Source organism: Pan paniscus, chromosome 15 (genome assembly GCF_029289425.2).
Source record: "Pan paniscus chromosome 15, NHGRI_mPanPan1-v2.0_pri, whole genome shotgun sequence".
NCBI lineage: Eukaryota > Metazoa > Chordata > Mammalia > Primates > Hominidae > Pan > Pan paniscus.
In genome coordinates this window covers 62,158,738-62,182,910 of record NC_073264.2, presented here as the reverse complement: position 1 = coordinate 62,182,910, position 24,173 = coordinate 62,158,738, and the positions used below count along the sequence as shown (strand labels likewise).

Below are 24,173 nucleotides of genomic sequence, written 5' to 3'. Positions count from 1 at the left end.
GGTCGAGAGAATTCCTCATTCAAGAACAACTCCATCAATAACTATACACTAGAAGTCCTCATTTGAAATTAGTACACAAAGATTACACTTCTTCCTTTTTTTTTTTTTTGAGACAGAGTCTCGCTCTGTCGCCCAGGCTGGAATACAGTAGTGTGATCTCAGCTCACTGTAACCTCCACCTCCTGGGTTCAAGCGATTCTCCTGCCTCAGCCTCACAAGTAGCTGGGATTACAGGTGCCTGCCACCACGTCCGGCTATTTTTTTTGTATTTTTAGTAGAGACGAGGTTTCACCATGTTGGCCAGGCTGGTCTTGAACTCCTGACCTCAGGTGACCCACCTGCCTCGGCCTCCCAAAGTGCTGGGATTACAGGCGTGAGCCACTGTGCCCAGCCTCAAAGATTACACTTCTAGGAAACATTCTTAACTTGGACAGAACTAACTCTTGTTTGTTTTGTTTTAAACTAACACTTAGGATCCACTGATGAGAGGAAAGGATTAACAAAAGAGGATGTCATTCAATCGGAAAGCCTTAGAGGTAAAAAGATACACAATATATTTAAAATATTCCAGGATTCTACAGTACCTTTGAAGTTCACAGTATATGGGCAATATTGAGGTATGGCAGAGAAATGAAAAAGCCATGGTTGGTAAGGCATAAGCACTCTGAAAAAAATTTTAAAAAGACAAAATTATTAAATGCCACTCTACTGAAACCATTATTTCATTTGACAACAAACTCAGTTCTTTAAAAAATCAATTTGATTACATTTATTTCATCTTTAATGAGTCTTCTCTTTATAAAATAAGAATTTTTTTAAAAGAGAAAAACACTTGTGATCCAGCAAATATTTTATTTGATAGTGGGCTTGCCTGTACTAGCCAGAATATTTTTTGTTTGGCTGCCCATACCATGCTGCTTTTACTACAATCACTACTTCTACATTATCTGGATAAGATTTTAAAAATTACATAAGATAAATAATATTTAAATGAGATAAAAATAACATTTTAGAAATGTTCTTTTTTAATTCTCTGTCTTCTAAATGTACGCACAATTTAAATGTATCTTATTACTCTAAGCAGCACTAATAGTTAATGCTCTTGAACCTGCTTTCATGAACTCAATCCAAGGGAATACTGAAAATATTAATCACATTTTAATATTGCCAGCATCTTTGATTAGGATCTCTTTCAATGGGAATGAATATCATTTATTCTAGACCTACAAACTCTTAAGAGATCCAATGTAATATACAAGTATAAGGTTTTGTTTTGTTTTTATTATTAGAATACTTAAGAGTCAGAGTAAAGCAAAAAAAGTTACCATTTAAGTGAAAATACCATCTTTACCAAATAGACAATGGTGATCTATTTTCTCCTTTCTGCTCTAAAAAAATTTCCACTTAACTAACTTTAGGCTCTTAAACAAAAGAAATTCCAGAAATGAAGACCTATCTTGGGACATAATGCCTAGAGTCTTAAAATATCTGAAGGGGGTTAGGAGAGAGGAAGCTGTAGTGTTTCCTGAGGCTGGACTAGGAAAATGAGAGTTTAATTCACAAATTCTCTGTTTCATATATTGCTCAATTTCCTGGCTTGTCAATTATCCTACCTAGATCTTTAAGGCACCTGGAGGTCTTTACCATGTAAAAGATGTGGTAATCTCCCTTTTGGGACCAGAGAGATATTTCTCATTTAAAAACTAGAGATAAAAAGGAAAATTCTGCATGGTGGAGTAACCAAGCTAACATTCTACACTAATAGAGTTTTACATGAGCAGGGGGGATTCTAGCATCTGGGACCTATACAAAATAGCATTTCAGCAGAGTCAGAAAGTATAGACAAATAAGCCTGCAGCAACAGGGAAGACTTTGAGCTCTTCTAGAGTGGTAAAGCAGAGACCATCCATGTCACAGTTCTTGTCTCCTCTGCTGATGCTCAGGGGCTCTTAAAGGCATTTCCAGTATACTATGGCTTTTAGGGAAGTCAAAGGGACTTGGTCTCCTAGTCTCTACTCCTGGCATCATGAATTTCAACTTTGGAATGTCGGCCAGAAGATATATTGGCAGTGCTCAATCCCTAGTCCAATGATGAGGCTGTTTAGCTACAGACCAAGGTTCTACTCACAGGGGAAGAGTTTTTGATATAATTGGCTACTTAGCTTTACAAGTCCAGAGGGCAACAGAAAGTCGGTATACACAGAGGACCTTATTGGCCAGACCAGACATTCGGTAAATCTGTTCTTTCAGGCAGAGGCCCATTTAAAACAGGCTCCATTTAAAGGCATACCAGGAAAAAAAAAAAAAAAAAAAGGTGGCTGTTTCATAATAGGCCACCCTGTGTTAAATAATAGTAGTCTTCTGGTAGGCAATCCTATACTTAGCACTTTCATGAAAATTAATTAGTCACAGGTACAAAGACCTAAGAGACCCTGTTACACAAACCTGTTAAAACCTGAAATGTGAAAAATCAACTAAAAGTATCTGTTAATAACTTACACACCTCTTTGGAGAAATGAAAGAGCTTTGGCTTACAATCATCTGTAACATTTGAAATCTGTTTAAGAGCATTGAGGGGAAAAAGAGAAACCAACAGCCATTAAATTTCAGAATATATCAATAAAAATGATGAATTTATTATTACTAGGCTTTCAAATGAAAGTATTTCAAAACAAAGTTCTAAAATGCAATATAGCCATTACTTTTTCATCAATCAGAAAAGAATCATTAGTCTTTCTTTTCTTTTTAGTTAAAATAAAAAGGAAGAAACTGAAAAGAAAATATAAGCTATTACCTGGAAGCCTTTCTCTACATAATTTAATGTCAGAGGACAAGGGATGGACCATTTTTTAATTATTACCTAAAAAAGTAAACAGAATCAGTACTCAGATCATTTCTTATAAAATTAATAAGAAACTGAATTGAAATAGGTCAGTATCATTTCAATTAATCTCATACCATATCAAATAAGATGCTAATAGAAGAGTCTCTGCTTCTGTGACTTTTCCCGGTTAGAATGGGGTCAACATTTAACATGGTCACCTGTGGTAGGGAGGCGGTTGGAGACTGCAGGGTGTTAAGTAGAGATCTCCCCCATTAACGACTAAGGGTACTCCTGTACTCCTGTGTCAACTTTCAAAATTCCAACAGCATCAAGGCATTTTTTTTTAAGTGCAACTCAAAACAGGAACATGATGTTTTCAGTGACTGTCATACAGGAATATGGTTATTTGTAGAGTAGGTATTAGTGAATAGAGAAACATTTAACAGCAGTTTATGGAAAGGCCACAGGAAGAAATAAGTACAGACTTTATACTCAGGAGGAGCTCAGAGATTTCTGATGTACACATTAAGTGCTGCCCCTCCTTACTTTTACAGATCTGAATTATTTTTGGTGAATGTGGAGAAAGCTGGCTGGAATAAGAGCATATAGCTAGGGAACTCCAGCTGGTAAAAATAAATTTAAAAAAAAACATTAAAAGAAATCCAGAGGGATGCTGTTTCCCAGAATTAATCAATGAAAATGTTTCATGTTTTTACTCTTAATTGTGGCCATCCTGTTATCAGACCTATAGCTGTGGCTCTGTCAATATTACCATTGTTGCTGTTGTTTCAGGGCACATAATTACTCTGTAAATGTTTGCTCCAGGGTGAATCCCAGTGCACAAAGGGACAAGAAAGAATAAAGGAAGTATTTGTTCTTTGTAGGAGACCAATATGTAAACACAATTTCTATTCCTACTTGGTATTTACCTAGTTTTGGATTTTGACTAATTTAATCAAAATTTTACACAGTGATAAAACAAATATAAGGAAAACATATACTTTTAGGATTAAGTTAATGAGTGAACTAAAGAATCACTCTTAATTAAAAACCTCACCAAGAAAAAAATTACTGTAGAAGGATAAACTAGACAAGCTGCTTTGACATTTCTAGGTAAGTTTTCAATATGACATAAAATGAAACGGTCAACTTACCAAAAGGAAATAACAAAATCAAAAGCAATAATCTCACCATCATTATCTTGATAGGTTTTCAAAGAAAAACAACAACAACAACAAAAAACGATGAGGATGGGGTGAGGGTGAAACTGCTCCAAATTCAGTTTCTTTTCTTGTTTTTTTTAAGACAGGGTCTCACTCTGTCACCCAGCCTGGAGTGCAGTAACACAATCTCAGTTCACTGCAACCTCCACCTCCCAGGCTCAAACCATCCTTCCACCTCAGCCTCCCGAGTGCCTGGGACTACAGGTGCGTGGCCATCACACCCAGCTAATTTTTGTGTTTTTTGTAGAGAACAGATTTTGCCATGTTGCCCAGGCTGGTCTCAAACTCCTAGGCTCAAGTAATCCGCCTGTCCCAGGCTCCCAAAGTGTGGGATTACAGGCGTGAACCACCGCACAGGCCCAAATTCAGTTCCTTATATTTTCCCCTAACTAACAGTGGTAGTGTTGGCAGAAAAAATCATTTACTGAGGACTTGCTGTGCACCAGGTACCTTGATAAACTCTGTATGTGAGCTGCCTCATTTATCAGTTGTTATTTCTTAAGCTTTCAAATCAAAATATTTCAAAGCAATGCTCCAAAATGCAATATTATCATTAATTTTTATTAATTTGAAAAAAATAAGAAGTAGCCTGATTTTATATTAATAGACAGTTCAGTTACTACAGCTAATTTCTCTGCAAAGATCCATCCCAACTCCAAGCCTGCATGGTGGTATGGGGTGGATAGAGATGATGTCCCACAAAGCAGAAGTACAGAACAGGAGTGAAATGAGACCCAACAACAGAGAGGAAAGATTAACAGGAAGTCCTTGCTTAGGTTGGTAAGAAGGTAAGTCTTGGGGTTGGAATGACAAAGGGAAAAAGGAGACTAAGTATTAAAAATATTTGTTCACTTGCACAAAAGGCCTCCCTTCCTTCTCTCTGCTCTAAGCCCTTTGCATCTTTTGTGGCTCAACTCAAGTTGTATTTCCTCTAAAATCCTTCTTTACTCTAGCTCTCAGTGAGCCTTCTCTCCTCTCAACTCTTGAGACTCTTATTCTGAAGCAAATATATCAATACTTATTTATATATTGCACACACTGTTCTCCATGTTTGAAAAGAAATTTATCTCCCCCACTAGATTGACAGATCCTTAAGACTAGTGTCCAGGTTAAATTTCCACACCCTAAAATGCCTAACATAGTGTTCAGTAGAAGGAAAGCTTCTGACTAAAAACCATTTAAATAATTCTCTATTTCAGGCCAGTGCAGTGGCTCACGCCTATAATCTCAGCACTTTGGGAGGCCAAGGTGGGAGGATCGCTTGAACATAGGAGTTCAAGGCTAGCCTGGGCAACATAATGGGACTCTGTCTCTACCAACATTTAAAAAAAAATTTATCTGGCCAGGCGCGGTGGCTCACACCTGTAATCCCAGCACTTTGGGAGGCCCAGGCGGGCGGATCATGAGGTCTGGAGATCGAGACCATCCTGGCTAACACGGTCAAACCCTGTCTCTACTAAAAATACAAAAAATTAGCCAGGCGTGGTGGCGGGTGCCTATGGTTCCAGCTACTCGTGAGGCTGAGGCAAGAGAATGCTGTGAACCTGGGAGGCGGAGCTTGCAGTGAGCCGAGATGGCACCACTGCACTCCAGCCTGGGTGACAGAGCGAGACTCCATCTCAAAAAAAAAAAAAAAAAAAAAAAATTATCCAGGCGTGGTGGCATGCGGCTGTAGTTCTAGTGATTCAGGAAGCTGAGGCAGAAGAATCACCTAAGCCCGGCAGTTTGAGTCTGCAGTGAGCTATGATCATGCCACTGCACTCCAGTCTGGGTGACTGGAGAGAGTGAGATTCTGTCTCTTAAAAAAAAAAGTTGTCTAACTGGATTACTGACCTATTAAAACGTTGCTTAGAATACTAATCTGTACTTAAGATAGAACTTTTAGAACGAATGGTAATCCGCTTGTGCTCTAAAATACACCAAAAAAAAAGTAAATTTACCAAAAAAAGGTAAATCCATCTTGTTGGTATCATTCTGAGACATAGATATAATTTATTTTTAAAATTGCAAAATATTTTAGAGGGGGCAAAAATTTAGGTTAAATTTTTTTAATGAAAATACAGATCTGGGAGAACAGATAAAATATAGGTTTTAGTTTATATTATTCAAAGAATATAAGAAAATAATAGTTTCTGAACTGATTTTTTAAAAATGTGATATAAATGCTATACATATTTACAAACACATATTGACAAAAATAATAAATGAAAAACTGGTATCCTTCCAAAATTCTGGGTTAATATATATACGTTTCCTTTTCCTAACCACTATGTATTTTAAAAGATAACATTCAGAGAATCTAAAATAAATATGGCGGCTGGGCACGGTGGCTCACGCCTGTAATCCCAGCACTTTGGGAGGCCGAGGTGGGTGGATCACTTGAGGTCAGGAGTTCAAGACTTGCCTGGCTAACATGGTGAAACACCATCTCTACTAAAAATACAAAAAAAAAAAAAAAAAAAAAAAAAATTAGCATGCACCTGAAATCCCAGCTACTTGGGAGGCTGAGTCAGGAGAATTGCTTGAACCCAGGAGATGTAAGTCACAGTGAACTGAGATCGTGCCACTGCACTCCACCCTGGGTGACAGAGCAAAACTCTGTCTCAAAATAAATAAATAAATAAATAAATAAATAAATAATAAAATTAACATGCCAATTAAAAAGAGTATTTAAAAAAGCATACAGAGTATTCTTCATTGCCCCACTGTAGATTAAACTGTGCTCACAGGTAAAAATCTGAGCAGATGGTTTATAAGGCATTACAATGAATGTAGAATATGGGTATTATTTCCATATGGCTGCTACATTAGAAATCTGCATTGAATTAAAGAGTATCTGTCATGACAGAAACAAAACTACAGTAGACATATCATATCAATACATTTAACCTGCTTTAAGCTATTGGCTATGAAAACTAAATTACTCCTATCTATGCAATGATTGCATTGCCAATTATCTGTGAGAGAAAAATTCAATATGTTATCTATACTGATTCTCTTTAATATCCATACATTCATTTGCATATGTAGGCCACTTCTAACCACACTTCTCAACAATCAAATGATGATGGAAATATTTAGTTTTTTTCTTTTTCAATATGGAGCCTACAAAGTGTATGTTCAATTCACTTATCTGCAAGATATAAGTCAGACAACTGGGGAGAGAAGAAGAGGAATGATTTTAATGTTGTTAAATTCAACAAATGATTAAATGTAAACACTGTTAAATGTTTTTAGTTTTAAGAGCATTCAATAGAGGATAAATGCTTATATATACTAAAATCAGGGTCACTTCCACTTTGTTTAAATAATTTAAAGTTATTTTATCCCTGTGTCTCAGAAGATAGCTTAGCCTAAGTTAAATGCACCCTAGGTTGTTTTGACAGCTTTGAAATCTGGATCTTTAATATGGCTTAACTACTGATGTGCTGTTCTGCTCTTACATATGGCTGTTTCTTTCACGCATTTTCAAAAACAAGGAAGAGTTGAACCAAGCTTATGAAAAGCTCATTTGGACATGTATATTCTTGGAAAGTTAAAAATGTTTATTTCTACTTAAGGTTTGACATTTAGATACTGATTATGGAATAAACTGCTATACAAAGAAAAAAGACAAAAAATTTCACACAAAGGTACTATCTTTAGAATGTTAAGATGTTTTAGAAGAATTAGAAGGAAATAAATTTAAATTCTTATCTTTATATTATTTTATAATATCAAAATAAGTTAAATTTACCATCTGATATTTTTATATAATAAAAATGAGCTAATTAAAAAATAAGGAATATATCCCACATGTGAAGAAAAATATTTGTAGTAGTGTTTTTATGAGAATTTATCTATGCTGAATAAACCAGACAAAATAGGAGAATTCAGTCAACCCAGTTCTTACTAGATCTCCTCAATGTAGTACCAGAAGCTCTTTTTTTTTCATTAATGGAATAAAGTTTCAAAATTAAGATGACTAGTCTCAAACAGATTTTACAGATTAGAACCAGACTGATTCTTCATACAATATGGTACAGGAATAAATTTACACACCTACACAAAGAATTACACTCCATCTAAGATTTTAACAGAATTGGCACGCTCTCCTCTCTAGTTAACCACAAGAAATGCTGAATTTGAAATGCTGTTCTAGCTAAGCCTCTTCAAAATAGATACAATGAAGGAAATAATTTAATGGAACAAAAGTGCTTTTAATAACACAATGAAATAAAATGAGATACCCTTCCCAACACAAAACAGTTAAAAGTAAAAAAGACTAACACAATGAGTCCAATTTTAGTGAGGAGATAAGCAATGTATTATATTTTAAACTTACCACAAGAGCAAAGAACATCATAAAGAAAAATGATAAACTACTTGTGTAGCCAAGAAAGCCTGTAAAATAACAGTAAAATAAAAAGCAATTTATAAGGAAAGCGATTTTAACGTACACCTAAAGCTATACATCTTAGGCATGTTTTCTATTATAGTGGTTGGTATCTGGGGCTTAGGGTTCAGAATAACAACATTCCAACTATCTGTCACAGATCATTTATGTAGCTCTGTACAGCAGAATTGGAACTGGCTTACCACTAATGGTACACTGTAAGGAAAGGCTGCTCTGTAATGTTCCGCTGTAAAGATTTTATTTTAGTGGGGCAGACAAAATACTACTGCAAACCAAGTAATAGGTTAACTAGGCAGGGCTGAAGGCTGAACAACCTAAAATAAGGCCAAGTTTAAAATTATACACAACCACCATCCTTCTGCCAAAAATGCGGTACTGTGAAATTTTAAAGCCCCTTAATATTTGTCTCTCTTTCCCTCCCTCCCTTCTTTCCTTTTTCTAAACAAATAATGTGCTCTATAAAGACTTACCTATTTTGGGAAGAAGTGCAAGAGGGAACACAATGCCAACACATATGATTATTAGTAGTGTTTGTCCATCAAGATACCAATATCTATTATAAAAAAAGTTCTACTTTAGGCATGGGACTCCAGTGTTTGTTCTGACACACACACACACACACACACACACACACATACACACACACACACACATACACACACACAGAGTTATAACCATTACAACCAGCCATTAGGAAAAGCCTACTTCCTTTCATTAAAATGTTCTTGTGGGATCCTATTTTTCTTATTAATGAATTTACATTTAGAAATGAATAAAAACAAAGAGATGCCATTTCCAACTACCGAATTAATAAATATTTAAAAATAAGATAATAGTCAACATTAGTGAGGAGTGATGAGGTGTGTAAAAAGCTGGTGAAAATGCAAATTATATAAATTACCTTTCTGGAAAGCAATTTGGCAATAGACATAAAGAATTTTCAAATAATTATATACTTGAAAACACTTATAAAAGACTATTAAAAATAATAAGAACATACACTTTTTGTAAATTTTAATTTTATTTAAGTTCCATAGAACATGTGCAGAATGTGCAGGCTTGTTACGTAGGTATACATGTGCCATGGTGGTATGCTGCACCTATCAACCCGTCATCTAGGTTTTAAGCCCTGCATGCATTAGGTATTTGTCATAATGCTCCCCCTCCCCTTGCCCCCACCCACCAACAGGCCCCAGTCTGTGATGTTCCCCTCCCTGTGTTCATGTGCTCTCATTGCTCAACTCTCACTTACGAGTGAGAACATGCGGTGTTTGGTTTTCTGTTCCTGAAGAACAAAGACTTTTATAAAAAGATGTTTACTGAAAACATTTAAAATAATAAAAATTGAAAACAAACCTCCAAGACCATGATAATTTTGAAATAACAATATACTGAATATTCAGTAAACATCATATATTTGTGTGTATACAGCATGATAATTTTGAGGAAAAACATGGATGCATTAAAAATGGAAAGGAACTAAAATATATTGATAGCCATTATCTCTGGGTGGTAAAATAATAGGTCATTTTGCTTCTTTATAGTTTTCTATATACATTTTTCCAAATTTCAGGAAAGGGCATTAATCACCAATTGTAAAATATTAAAATTTTCATATAAAGGCATTGGAATACAGAATGAGAAAAAGGTAGGTTAACGTGATTTTGTATTTGTTCATTGAAAAAAACAAAACTGGATGCACATATAAAGCCAGAAGGATATACTTAAAATACCAAAAAGTAGATATTTTTATGTGATAGCAATATGAGCAATATGTGAGATACATATGTAGACATTTTTAAAAGTTAAAGTTAATTCCCAAGACCTCAATAGATTTGTATGTAAAGGAGAAACAATTCATGAAAGAAATACAACTAGTAAATACACATGAAGAAAATCCAATCACTGGTGCTAATTAAAGAAATAATGAGACTGTTTCAATTAATCTAGCAAAATTAGTAAACAAAAATATTCAAGGATGTGGCACAATTGGACTTCATACATTGCTAGTGATCGTGCCAATTAGTACTATCTCTTGGAAAAACAATGATTATATGTAGCAAGAGCAATAAAAATGTAGTGGCAATCTAAGAAAATAAAATAGAGAAAATTCTATGTATGTGAAGCTGTTGAATACATTATTATAATATTGAGAAGCTGGAGGAAAACTCTATATACCCAACATTTGAAAATATTTAGAACAGCATACTCAATGGAATGTTACGTGGCTTTAAGAAAAAACACAATGAATAAAATGGAAAATGATGATGATATAATTATTAACTATAGTTTTGAAAGCTTTTGGGAAAAATTCAAAAGAATTAAAAGGACAGTGACTAGGTTAGAGATGTTATGCATGATTTTTCTTTGCTTTTTTTTCTAAATTTTCTTTATCGTAGCCGTCAGATATTTACACTTAAGTGTATACACATACATACACACGCACAATAGTAACAAAGTAAAACTTATGCAAAAATGGGAGCTCGGGGCATCAAAGACCAATAGGGACTTTTTCAAATTGTTTGGTAGATAATCTCAAAATTCCCACTTTGCAATAACGCATCCTCTTTCATTCTCTACCAGATACCAGTCTCCCACTGCCATGTTAAATTAGGCAAAGGTCTTCTACATGGATTTCAACCAGTGGCTTCTAACATGAACTTAATTGTTACTGTTGGGTGCTGACAACTTCCTCTTTAACAGAACAAGAGAAGGAGCAGCTGCAGAAACAGCACCATCATGACACTTTTCCCTTCTCCACCCTAATTTGTATCATTAGGAATACATATGCCAGAAACTATAACCTATGCATAAGTATTTACAGCTTTAGTGGACCTGAAGCTTTGCTCTCTCCATTTGCACATGCCCCTCAATTCCTGGTATGCAGGAAGTACTAAAAGAGTACACATATCAATAATACAAAAATGATACTCAACGTGTTTATCTTCTAGTCACTCTTGAGTAAGAATCAAAACAGAAACTTCAAAAGATCTTTCATTGAGGAACACCTGGCAACCAAATTTCTGAAGCTGGCAAAAGGCCCAGGGCTCTATGTCTGAAATGTGTTTCCTTCTGGGACCCAATATTAGACCCAGACAGTTGCAGTGCCAGGAGGAAAAATGCCCAAAGGAGTACCAAAGTAGATTCCATCTGTTAGTTTTGCTGTCTCTCGTAGATAACAATACTGCATTATACACTTGAAAATCTGTTGAGAGTGCAGATTTCATGTCAAGTGTTCTTACCATAATAAAATAAAACAAAAAATTATTATAAGCCAATTTCACTCTTTAAAAGAAAAAAAAATGTCACGAAGTTAAGTTGTACAAAAGGGAGCATTTAATCCCCAGGACCAGGACTCTTTTCTCTTGCACAGGAATAAAGGAACAGTTTTTGAAATTCTGTACACCAGTTACTTTATACTATTTCAGATCACAATTCATTTATGTCCATAAAAGTCATATAACTGACCAAAGCACTGAACTGTGGGACTGAAGATAACTTTACCTCCTCCCAGCAGTAACTCAGAATCACAGTTATGGAATGTTAGAGCTGGAAGAGACCTTAGAGATCATCTGGCTCAACAACTTCATTTTATATGTCTGTAAAATCAGCAAAAGGAAGGTGACAGTAGCAATGGAAATACTTTCAGATACTACCTCATTTATTTCAAGATCATGCTTTGCATTCTCCTTTTTATAGGATTGAACTTTAAATTCTTAATATAAAAATAATTATACTGTAAAATGTAATTTCTCTATCCTTGTCTTGGCTACTGGTTATCGTTAATCATTTCTTATCCTTAATAATTCATCTTAATAAAGCCAATTTTAAATACAGTGCTTTTCTTTACCATTCATTAACAATAAAGGCAACACAGTAAAGCACAGTAAAATTAGTTTAGATTTCACATGTGTGTCACAGACAAATGAATTGTGTTTCTCAATGGATATTTTCTAAAGAACAGAAATTATTAAACTTACAAAATAAAACTGCTGCCTGAGAAAAACAAACTAGTAAAAAGAAATCTCAAAAAGTAAATATTAAATACATTTATTTTGTAAATAAGCATTTCAGAAGAATGTACTAACTTTAATTTTTTCCTAAGGGGGGAATAAAGAATGATCTAACAGAACTCCTGTTTTCCTACTGTGATCTAAATATACATTCTCTTTAAGCCAAAAGAATTAGAGTAAAAACCTTTATACTTCCTAGAGAACTTGTTTGATCTGCGGATTTAATCCTGTATGATAAAAATGTTCCAAGTATGAAATATAGAGTATAAATCCTTAGCTGTATTGCAAATGCTTTGGCATGCAGATGTTTTTTTCCATATTTTAATGAAAACCAGATTTATTTATAAGTCGCTTTAATTTCATTCTCGAAAGGAATGGAACAAGAGTATCATATGTTCTGAATTAGGATCTTACTCACATCCCATATCAATTATGTAACTAAAATGCAAGACAACTTAATTGTGTCAATCATATTCCCCTGACAAGATCATTAAATGTTAAGAGAGCTTCCAACTTTAACAGCCACAGATTTTAAAAATGTAAGTTATTCTATGAAATATATAGATATATCATGAAAGTTCAGTATAAGTATTATAGCTTCTGACTTCTATTAGAGTATTATGAACACAGTTTCATTCTGATATGTTTATAAAGATTTATATTTCAAAGGTACACCAAGCTCGCAGATAACCCAGAAAATTAGCATACCTGAAAGATCTTAATTAAAATTTATTGTACATCAAACCCTAAAATAAAAGCTTATCAATATCATGTTGCTCTCATAGAAGAAATACTGCCATGTAAGTCTATCTAGAAAAAAACTGTCCTTTATGGATAGTAAAGTCAATTATCATAATATTTTGTTTCTTACTTATTTTCTAGCATCAAGCTTTCAAGACTAATGATTTATCTGCATTCAAGTAAGTTAATATAATTAGCCAAAATAAATGAATATATATTACATTTAAAACAAGATAAGGTTGTTAAAAAGATGTACAATTTTAACATATAACAGAGATGATGCAAACTGACCACAGTATTTTGAAGTATATGATTTTAAAAATCTATTTCTAACATGTAAAAATAACATTTTAATCAATTTTCTATTAATATGAATGAGATGGAAGTTCATTTTAATTTTTATTTAAAAAACAAAAAAATCAATGCAACAATGTAAATCATTTGCCAATTATTTAAAATGAAGCTACGGTAAAAATATCACTTTTAGAGAAAGAAGACCTAAATTTCAGTACCAGTTCTGCCACATACTACTTTAATTATTTCTAAAATATTACATATATTTCTAATCCCTCCTCTTTCCACCAACATATGACAATAAAAGAATATAAATAGGAGCCACCAAATTCAGGATCAAGAAAAAAGAAAACACTTGTGACAACTGTTGGAATTAACAGAGTTATATTAATTCAAATGTGTCACATTTGACTCTGAGCTTCCTGGCAGTCAGGGCAAAAAGGGAAACACCACCTTTAATATAGTAATTATTAGAATTCCTTAATTCTCCACACTGTGCTGTAAGTTTGTGTACACACATGCTTGTTTATACACATGCTATTAGCATGTGTATATATATCTTATTTGATCATCCCAGCAACTTTATTAAGAAGGCAATATTGGTACCCCCATTATATCACATAAAAAAACCTAAGGCTCCAAGTACTTTATATAGTCAAAAGAAGTTAAATTAAGTTCCTGAGATTATTGAATATTAAATGGATAGAACACATATCTCCTTACTCTTAGTCTAGCCCTCTTTATTCTACCTCATATTACCTTGAGTTCTTAACCCTAAAATATAAATTTCTCACATAGAATTTGAGTAATAGAAGGTGCCCTCAATGTTTTTTACAGCAGATACAAAAATGAATTTCACATAGCTATTTCTTATAGGAATTGTTTATCAACCTAAGCATAAAATCAAAATGTAACTAGATAAAGCTGTAGATAAAATAAGGTAGTTTTGAGTATCAGATGTGATAATGCATGTGGAAACCTCATTAACTGTAAAGTATCATACAAAGGAACAATATCTTCTGATGAAGAGAAATCATTTAGGACTTCTACTTGTCTTTTTTTAACTACATTTTCTTGATGGTTTCTATTCAGATCTAAAGTACACCACACTTTTCTTACAAATATGTATTTGCAGTTGTCTAAGTAGAATTCTTTAATGGAAGCTGAATTGTAAAAGCTAAAAACTAATTTTTGAAACCTTTCCTTGCATTCCAGAACAAGTTCAATTATTGAAGCAGAACAACCCAGTATTCAAATCTAAAAGTCTGACAGGTTTTGTACTGTGGTTTGAAACTTAACTATGTGAAATAACTTGATGGCAATTAAAATGATTTATTCTGTCTTTTCAAGTTCTTTTTCTAGAATGTTCTTGTTCTACACAGTGAAAAGTACAATTAATTTTGTTTTTTCCCTATAAAGAGGTGAGTCAAAAATGTAAGATGCATTTTTTAAAGAAAGATAAAAGAGATACAATGTAGTTTAGTATTGTTTATAATATTGTTCACAAACAGGAAATGAAACAATTAAGTCCTTGCAAATAATTTATTTTTTTGCCATGGTATATAATAGGAATTTCAAACAGGTATAGTTGTAACTGCCACATTTTTTATCACTATGATTTGCTGAGAAATGACAGCAATATCATTCACTCCCCTCCTTTGTTTAAGACCCATACTGTCAGTATATTCAACCTTCTCCCATCCCCAACCTGTGTCTTGCATATCCCCAGAAATTTACCCTTTACTCCTCCTTAAGAGCATCTCAATCTCAGACCTGTCTTAGCCTATCTCACACCCCCAAGGAATGCAAGGATTATATCTGGTGCTTCATATGGTTCACAGAACAGCGCTTTCATATGGGTAATCAAACATTGGCTGAGTAGTTTCTATTCTATTACTGCTTCACTTCTGCCTAATTTGTAACTGTCTTGAGGGCAAGGACTACATTTATTTTACCTGCCACTACAAGTATTGCCATTTACAGCTTAATACATATTTATCGAATTAATACATGAATGGACACAATGTAAAATACTTTTTCTTACCTACTATAGTCTCCAGTCAAAAATTCTGCAATAGCAGCAGGAAGCTCTGTTTTAATAATTAAAAGATAAGATGACATAGCTGCAAAAGAATAAAAAGTGTTCCTATTAGAATTCTATGATTCTTAACCATTTAAACAATAATCCATCTAGGAAAAGAGATGTCCATTAGAGCTATGACAACATATGGAAGATTAACATATAACACACTATACCAAAGATACATACACACACACACACACACACACACACACACACACACACACACAGAAAAGTAACTGTAGAGAAGAATAACAATTGTTAAGTTCATTAAGTATCTTTTGTTTACATTTCAAGTCCAAAGCAAACTAGGTAAGAGAAACAGTCTTGATTACAGGCTGCTTTTAAATGAAATTTTGTACAAAGTTTTACAAAAACTCTCTTATATGTTATCACTCTGTCTAAGGCATTAGAGGTTAGTTTAGCAACAACAGACATAGACACAGAAGTTTAATAGGTATGGCTAGTAACTGGATTATCTGTTCCTTCTTACTAGAGAAAGATGCCTCCCCACAACAGAGAAGTCTCATTCCCTCTGTCCCTTTCTTTTCCTCTCTCTACTACCCACCCCTGCATTATGAACACATATAATTATAGGATAAAAAACAATACATAATGAATTACATTTAAAATTAGTCTCTAAAAAGATTAGAGAGAGTTCAATATAAACCATTAAGTATATTAAAAAGACAAAACTTCCAACTTTTATTCCATTTTATTAACAGGGTTCATCTATATTATGTAATCATAACCTGAAGCTAGCATTATTTCTCACATTTAATCTAACAGAGTCTGATAAATAACTACCTTTTATAGCACTTTAATAACGATCCTAATTCTGATGTAGCTATAAAAACAAATTCTATAAAAATACTAGGAAAAGTTTTAATATGGTTACAGAATACAGAACTCATTCATATGTAAATACTTGAGTTTAAGCTTAAATATATAGAAACTCAGATGATTTGTAGTCAGAACTTCAATTTAACAGAGTAAGATTCTCTTTCCTCCCAGAGATTACGTTTGTGTGTATGTGTTGGGGCCAAAAAGGAAACGCCCATGAAGAATAAAGAGTGTTTGGGAGGCCAAGGCGGGCGGTTGACGAGGTCAGGAGTTCGAGACCAGCCTGGCCAACATGGTGAAATCCTGTCTCTACTGAAAATACAAAAATTAGCCAGGCGTGGTGGCAGTTGCCTGCAATACCAGCTAACCTGGGAGGCAGAGGCAGGAGAATCGCTTGAAACTGGAAGGCGGAGGTTGCAGTGAGCCGAGACTGCACCACTGCACTCCAGTCTGGGTGAAAGAGCAAAATTCCATCTCAAAAAAAAAAAAAAAAAAAAAAGAATAAAGAGTATACTTTGTGTGCACATTAATTTTATTACTTATTTATGTATCAGGAAACATTTCACTTTCTCCTTACAAAACTTACAAAAGCTAAGAACAAAAATGAATGTCAAGTTTCAATGGCAAAAATCTGGGGAAAAATTGATTAAAAGGCTCAAATAGTTTAAGAAGAATGTATATTTCTCAATCAACATCATTTGAAAGGAGCTGAACTTCATGATTACAATGCTATGTGACCATTTAACTTGAGGAAAAAAAGGATACATGCTAGTTTGTGTGTAAATTTGTATGGAGATAGATAATACTATAGACACAAAAACATACACTCTCAATTTTTTTTTAGTAAAATAACATGTATTTATGTCAAAGTAAAATTTAGAACAGTTAAATAATCACTTCTCTGTGATGAAAATATACATATACATATTTTTTCAGTTTACAACGATTTCTTTTTCCCTAGCAGAAGTACAGCTATGTCTCAGTGGGTTGACTAAAATCCACTGAGACATTTCTGCAAAATCTTTTAGTTATGGGGTATTACAACTGATTGTATGTGAAAATGTGTTCTGTATTGTTCATATTCTCATAAGGAAAAATGCTATCAATTTGGCACAGAACAGAAGGAAGGTTTAGACTAACCTTCTCCATTCAAGGATTTGGAGTTTTTATAATATTTTACCGATTCCAAAGAACTCTACACATATGGTGCAAAGATAAAAATTGTGAACTGAATTTTCTGAAACCGGCCTAGACTTACTTAAATATATCTTGTGAGAGAGACAGAAAAGAAAAAAGACAAAATACTTTGAAAACAAGGAAAGCAGACTTCCTATAAAATGTAATTTATTATCTGCCCATCTTTCTTTCTTGCTTGGATTAATCCAACACCACATGCATTTCTAAAGTTTCAGACATTCATCTCTTTCAGTAATTTTCTATTATTTCTTTTGGACCTTTAGCTGTAGAAAGCTTCAGTGAATATGAGATCCTATTTCTTTCTAATATAATATCTGTCATTCCTTCCAGAATTTCTATTAGCCCCTGGCTAATCATCTGATCACTTTTATCCTTTGTTGTACCCTCAACTCTTTGGTTTTCAAATGGGAGTACTATTTCATTAGATTCCAGTCTGAAGAATCATGTATATTTTAAGAAATATGAACTCACCAAACATGTGTTTCTCTCTCAAAGAAGACCTCACATACAAGATACAAATATAATAAAACATGCAAAACATTGCTTCTTTTCTAGAGAATGTTAGTATATATTTTAAGAGTATACAACCACAGAACTTACTATAGGGGAAAACCCACACGGATTAAGCCAGTAAAACAAAGGCCACCACCATTCTATTCACTATGAAAATTATTTTTTTCTTAATCACAAGTAACCTTTCATGTAAGAACTAGCACTTTAACACATTATATTATATATAATACAGAAAAGAAACAAAAAGATTACCAAATACATATTAAGTTAGGAAATATATCTTGATTAAATTCATACAAAAGAACAATCAGCTCAATAAAATGAACTGGAAAAGTTTTAAAGATATACTATTGATAGGAACGCTCATATTGCCTTTGTTTTTAACTAAAAGGTTTACTAGATCAAATAGCTGTTTGCCACAGTTTTTGTCTCATGTCTTTTATAAATGGCATAAGAAAGTGTTTAAGCACTTATCTTACAGACCAATCATAAGCAAAAATTTGTAAATGATTTTGGGTGACATGGACACCTAGTATAGATTCCTAAAACAAGACACACCATGTTCTACTCTAAATTAATAGCTGCAACTGGGTCATCCACAAGAGCCATGCATATAGTTAAGTGGCCCCAAACCACCAAAGCCAAAATCAGTGCCAGAAGATATACCTTGATGTCAGGTATTCAGCCATTATAAATCACTTAGTTTTAGCACATTAACTAAATAGGTATTCTTTTCTACTTAATTTTAAACATAACTAATATAACTCATTTAATAGAAACTTCTCTGGGAAAAAATAAAACATCTGTCAACTGAAAACACAGAAGTTGAAAGCACTCTTTAAAAACAACATGGAGAAGCAACAGTAATATTAAAAAGTGACTAAAATGGGGTCAAATCTGATTAGGTAATAGCAAGTTGCAAGGTGTTAATATCTGTTGATCTAATTATAAAGTGAAATAAATGAATTGGGCCCGGGAGGTTGAGAGGAGAGATGTTAGAAACACAGAAACAGGGAAGGGACTCTGGGCTGAGATCCATGAAAACAGCTAACATCTTTGTTTTTTAGATGCCTACTGTATGCTTGGTAGTATTCTACACAAGTTATTTCCTCACTTAATCTTTACACAAACCTGTGAGGTACATATTACTTATTTCACAGAATATAAGGAAGCACAAAGAAGTAACTTGCCCAAGCTAGTGATGGTGCAAACAGCCAGCCTGGGTTGAGAAACTCATTCTATTAACTAGTATGCCATGAGAAAGTGCAGGAGCAAAGTGAAAAAGTAAACCAACAAAACAAAGACAAATAAGGAAAGTCTACCAGAAGTACCACTCTTCAGAATTATTTTTCTTTTTTAAATCAGTATTTAAACAAACTACTTTTGAATGCTGAGATTAACAGTTGACTTCAAAGGAAATGAATATCACAGAGAACATTAGTCAGAAGCTTTAGTAACACTTAGAATTTTCATTTCATCTTGAGATATATTTTCAATGTATTTCATTTTTCAGTATTGGAGCTCCTTTGGTGATGTGATTAGTTCAAAATTCATGGAGTTTCATGATGAGATTTTATTGCATCTACTGCTATGACTCTACTGTATTTACGGCTGTGATTGTAGTTCTGAAGAGGAAGTTTCCTATTCTCACGTATTTGAAATATTAACACTCCACTGAAATCTAAAAAATAAAAATCAGTCTCTGTGCTTCCAAATACTGTATTCTTATGAGTTATTTTTCGCAGCACTCTGAAAATGCTTCCCAAGTTGTCGTTATTAAGCATACAAACTTAAAAAAACAAACCAACCCTAATTGGAGTTTGGGCCTAAGACATCATTACAGTTTATGAAGATAAGAATCTTTTTTGTTAAACATGTAAAATATATGTATGAGGACAGAATTACTTACAGCTATTTTTAAAACAGAATTAGGTTTTCAGCACCTGGGGGAAGTTCAGCAATTCTTAAAGGATTACTCAGCCCTAAACAAACGGATGTGCTACGGGGAAAAAATAAGTTTGCCTTTCTGTCTCAGAGAGATTCAATTTTATCTCAAACATGTTTTTAGTCATGGATACTAACTGGTTTATTCTATTCAATGTGTCTTATTAATCTGGTGGTTCCACAAAATATCTAAATGCCACTGAAGTTCTATATGCACTCAAATAGTACAGAACACATGCATAAATGAAAATCAAAATATATGGGGGAAAATGCTCCCCCATGACCCTAGAAAAAAATGTATATCTTTGTCTTATCATTTTCAGGATCTTAAATTTGAATAAAAAATGACCAAAATATCTACTGTTCTGAAAATTTTATAATTTTCAACAGAAATTACTATGAAAAATATTTTCAAAACCTTAAAAAAGATACACTACCAGTAAATGTTGTCAAATGAAGTGCTTGTGAAAAAGACTCTCCAAATTTCCTGTACCTCTCCTATTCTAAGGCAGTGCTTTCTAGAATTTCTAGACAAGTCTCAAGAAAGCTGCAGTTTCACCACAGATAAACTGACCAGCAGATGGCGATGTATCTGCGCGCCCAATCCTAGCTTCCCAAGAGACAATACAAACTAGTATATCTGGAAACACTCTTATACTTTACTAGCCTACCAAAAAGTAAATAAATAAAATGCATGAATGAATATACAGGAAGAAAGCAAATCCAAGTAATTTCTAGCATCTAATATTGTGAATTTTTCAAATACTGAGAATTTGAGATTTTTATAATTCTCAATTGAAAATGATCTTATTTATACCTTTCTGAGATTTAGAAATGGGGTTACCCGAGTCCATAGATTACCAAACTGAGGTGTTAATAAAGGCTGCAAGAGTAAGGTGTGTGGATTCTGTGCCAGACTGAAACATCTGGGTCATTCTAGCAATTTCAGGAGGTTTCAGTAAGACTATTAATGTTTATGGTTTTCCTTTCACAAAACGTAGTAATGATTAAATTTTTAATCTCCTTTAAAGAACTGGGGCTTTGAAGAATTAAGGAAAGCATATGCTATTCATAGTAATCCTTCATATAAGAGCAAAATAAGAATATAACATCCCCCTAGGAGCTACTCATCTTTCCACATTTTGAATTGGGCAAGTTGTGAAACCAGAAATAACATCAATTGACTTCACTGTTATCATGTGCTTGTAAGAGTTAATAAGACTTTTTCTGGCTTGACTAAGAAGATGATTGGGATGTAGTGTTTGATTTCTAGTGATAATTCTAGCCTACTGAATGGTTTACTTCAGGAGTTCAAATGAATGTGAAACCAACTACTTACCTTAGTTTTTAAGAAAAGAATCACATAATACAACACTGTTACAGGAACTATGTGAAAACTACCTTATACTTATTTTCTACCACAGTTATTAACCTTTTATCTTTAGTTAGGCTGCCAAATTCAAACTCTCTAAGCCAGAATTGTCCCCTATAACAGCATTAAATGTTAAAACTTCCAGACACATCTTTTCTGACTTTGGGTCCCAGTAGCAGTGGCTCTCAACAAATGCTACTCCAGCACCTGAGGAAATGGGCTGCAGAGGGTTACCTCTGGCTCTAGCCAATGTTGAGCCTGTTATTCATTAGTATTGGGAAGATATCAGGAATTGCTTTTAAGTAGTAATTTACTATATGGTTCCCAAATTTCCAAAGCCAAGGATTTCTATAACCTTAGAATAAGAGTGTTAAATTTAGTGTGTTGCATTTTTTTCCATTATAAAATTTAGAGATTTATAGACAGTAGATTTTTTCAATCAATTTGTCAGACCACACTAGAGCCTTGTGACTAATACTTGGTGCCTGATTAATCTTGGGGGAGAAAAACGATTTTCTGTGAAGTTCTAACAGTAGACGCTTTCCTAAAAACTATATGCTCACTTACATATACTGGGCTTTCTCTTCCTGGTCAATCAACTCTCTTTTTGCTCTTGAAGGAGTACTAAGCCAGGTCACTAGCTTTTCCCTCTCTCCCCTCTTAGTCCTTTCTTTCTTCCTATAATAAATGTTATTTACTAAATGTATACTATGTGCTAAGTACTAGGGATGTAAATAAACGAGCACATTAATTTGATTTATGGAATATGGAAATGTGGGAAATAAACTGGGTCTTTGGCGAAAGACACATGAAACAAATATTGATCAAGGGCAATTCATGGTCATTTTGCTTTTAAAGGCCTTCCATTTCAATTTTTTTCATGGATTCACCACAGGAATTGTATCTCATGAAAACTGAGAAGTATTTAAATGTTACAAAGAATAAGAGAGTTAAGAAACATTAAGATATGATTTTCTTAACCTGAAAATAATAGATATTTTACATATATGTGTGTGTGTGTGTGTGTGTGTATATATATATTATTATTATTATTATTTTTGAGACAGTTGCCCAGGTTGGAGTTCAGTGGCGAGATCTTGGCTTACTGCAACCTCCGTCTACCGGGTTTAAACGATTTTCCTGCCTCAGCCACCTGAGTAGCTGGGACTTACAGGCACACAACCCCAAGCCTGGCTAATTTTTTGTATTTTTAGTAGAGACTGGGTTTCACCATGTTGCCCAGGCTGGTCTCAAACTCCTGAGCTCAGGCAATCCTCCCACTTTGGCCTCCCAAAGTGCTAGGCTTACAGGCGTGGGCCTCCACACCCAGCCTATTTCAATATATTGTTAACCCATTTTACATAAATGAGATCTAACTCTCCCCAGTATTTTGAACTTTTAAATTTTTACATAATTCTAAACTAGAAGTCATTCTATGGTCTTTCAAGTTTCTTTTTTTATCACTTACATAGTATATTCAATTGTCTCTTTGAGGCAAAATCTTAGGCTTTTAAGCAGAACTTTAAAAACTGTCCAATTCATTCAACAAATACTACTTATTGAGCTCTTCTCAGAAACTAGGTAAAGTTAGGAAAACAAATAAAAACACATAGTTCCTGTCCCCAAGAAGTTAGAACATCTTCAACATTTAATCTTTTCACATTTTTCAAACATTTACTATATCATAGCAGAAAGAATAAAGGCCAACTGAGCAAGGTTTGAATCCAAGCTTCATTATGGGATAAATGTGAGCAAGCTACTTATCTCCACTGCACACTGATCTCTTCTCTATAAAATGAAGATAATATCTATATTGAAGAGTTGTTATAATTAAAGTATCTAGTAGAGTGCTTGACCTAAATAGAATCTATTACATTATTTTTCAGTTTTAATGTAAACAACCACTGCAAAAGTCAGATAATTTATACTAACAAACATTCTTTTAAAAAAAAGTTATCTGAACTACATTATTTGCAGACAGGCACTTAAGATGTGTAAAAATTCAATCTGATTTACACTTAATATAATCTTTTAAATATCCAATATATTTCCAATTAATAAAGAAAATAATCAAAATCCATTTTAATGAAGTAACATTGGTCACTGTACGATTAACTTATTTATTATAATAAAACTGTATATATATACTTATTTAATATAATGACACAGTATATTAAATATCCTCCCAAATAAGTATGTTATTTGCAAGCATACATGGACTAGAAGTTCCACAGATTCTGTATATATCAATCAAGAAACTACTTTTTAAGGCTAGGGTTCCTAGACTTTAACCTAAGAGGAGGTTCTAAAGGGTAGTCCTAAGAACTGAAGTTCCCTTTTGCTTAGTGACAAAAAATAGCATCCATGAATGCTTTTAGGGCAATAGTTATTGATTTGTTAAAGATACCTAAGAAAGGGCCAAATCATCTTTTGAACCAAGTATAACCCTCGCATTGAACTTTCCTGTAATAAAATACGTTAATACGTTAAAATAATTAATGTGCCTCCCAATGTGCCAAATTTGAATTCAAATTTTGGGGTAAGAAGGGACCTTAAACTCCCTGCTTCCCACTCTACCGTCCAACAATTTAACAAAGAGGGAACTGAAGCCAAGACAGTGAGAGTGAGGGATTTCCACAAGACACATGGCTACCCAATGGCAGAGACTGGAGTAGACAGAATTCAAGGTATCTGACTTCCAATCTAGTGTTCTACTCACAAGAGCAAGCTTCC

The 24,173-nt window shown here is 33.8% G+C and overlaps 1 protein-coding gene across 6 annotated transcripts in view; it reads right to left on the bottom strand.

Moving 5' to 3' along the window:
* The window catches only part of SLC38A6 (solute carrier family 38 member 6), a 96,672-nt gene that overhangs the window by 31,685 nt on the left and 40,814 nt on the right, over nt 1-24,173 (bottom strand). For 4 of the 6 annotated variants that reach the window (XR_010109763.1, XM_055097673.2, XM_063596083.1 and 1 more), the window contains exons 6-11: nt 15,536-15,614; nt 8,914-8,996; nt 8,372-8,430; nt 2,795-2,860; nt 2,504-2,557; nt 585-664 (exon numbers count right to left, since the gene is read on the bottom strand). Coding sequence is in view for 5 of the 6 variants with exons in the window: in XM_055097673.2 (XP_054953648.1) it covers nt 585-664; nt 2,504-2,557; nt 2,795-2,860; nt 8,372-8,430; nt 8,914-8,996; nt 15,536-15,614 (421 nt within the window). In the remaining variant the exon portion in view is untranslated. The remainder of the gene's footprint in view (nt 1-584; nt 665-2,503; nt 2,558-2,794; nt 2,861-8,371; nt 8,431-8,913; nt 8,997-15,535; nt 15,615-24,173) is intronic. The other 2 variants (XM_008956983.5, XM_063596082.1) reach the window with 1 other exon arrangement.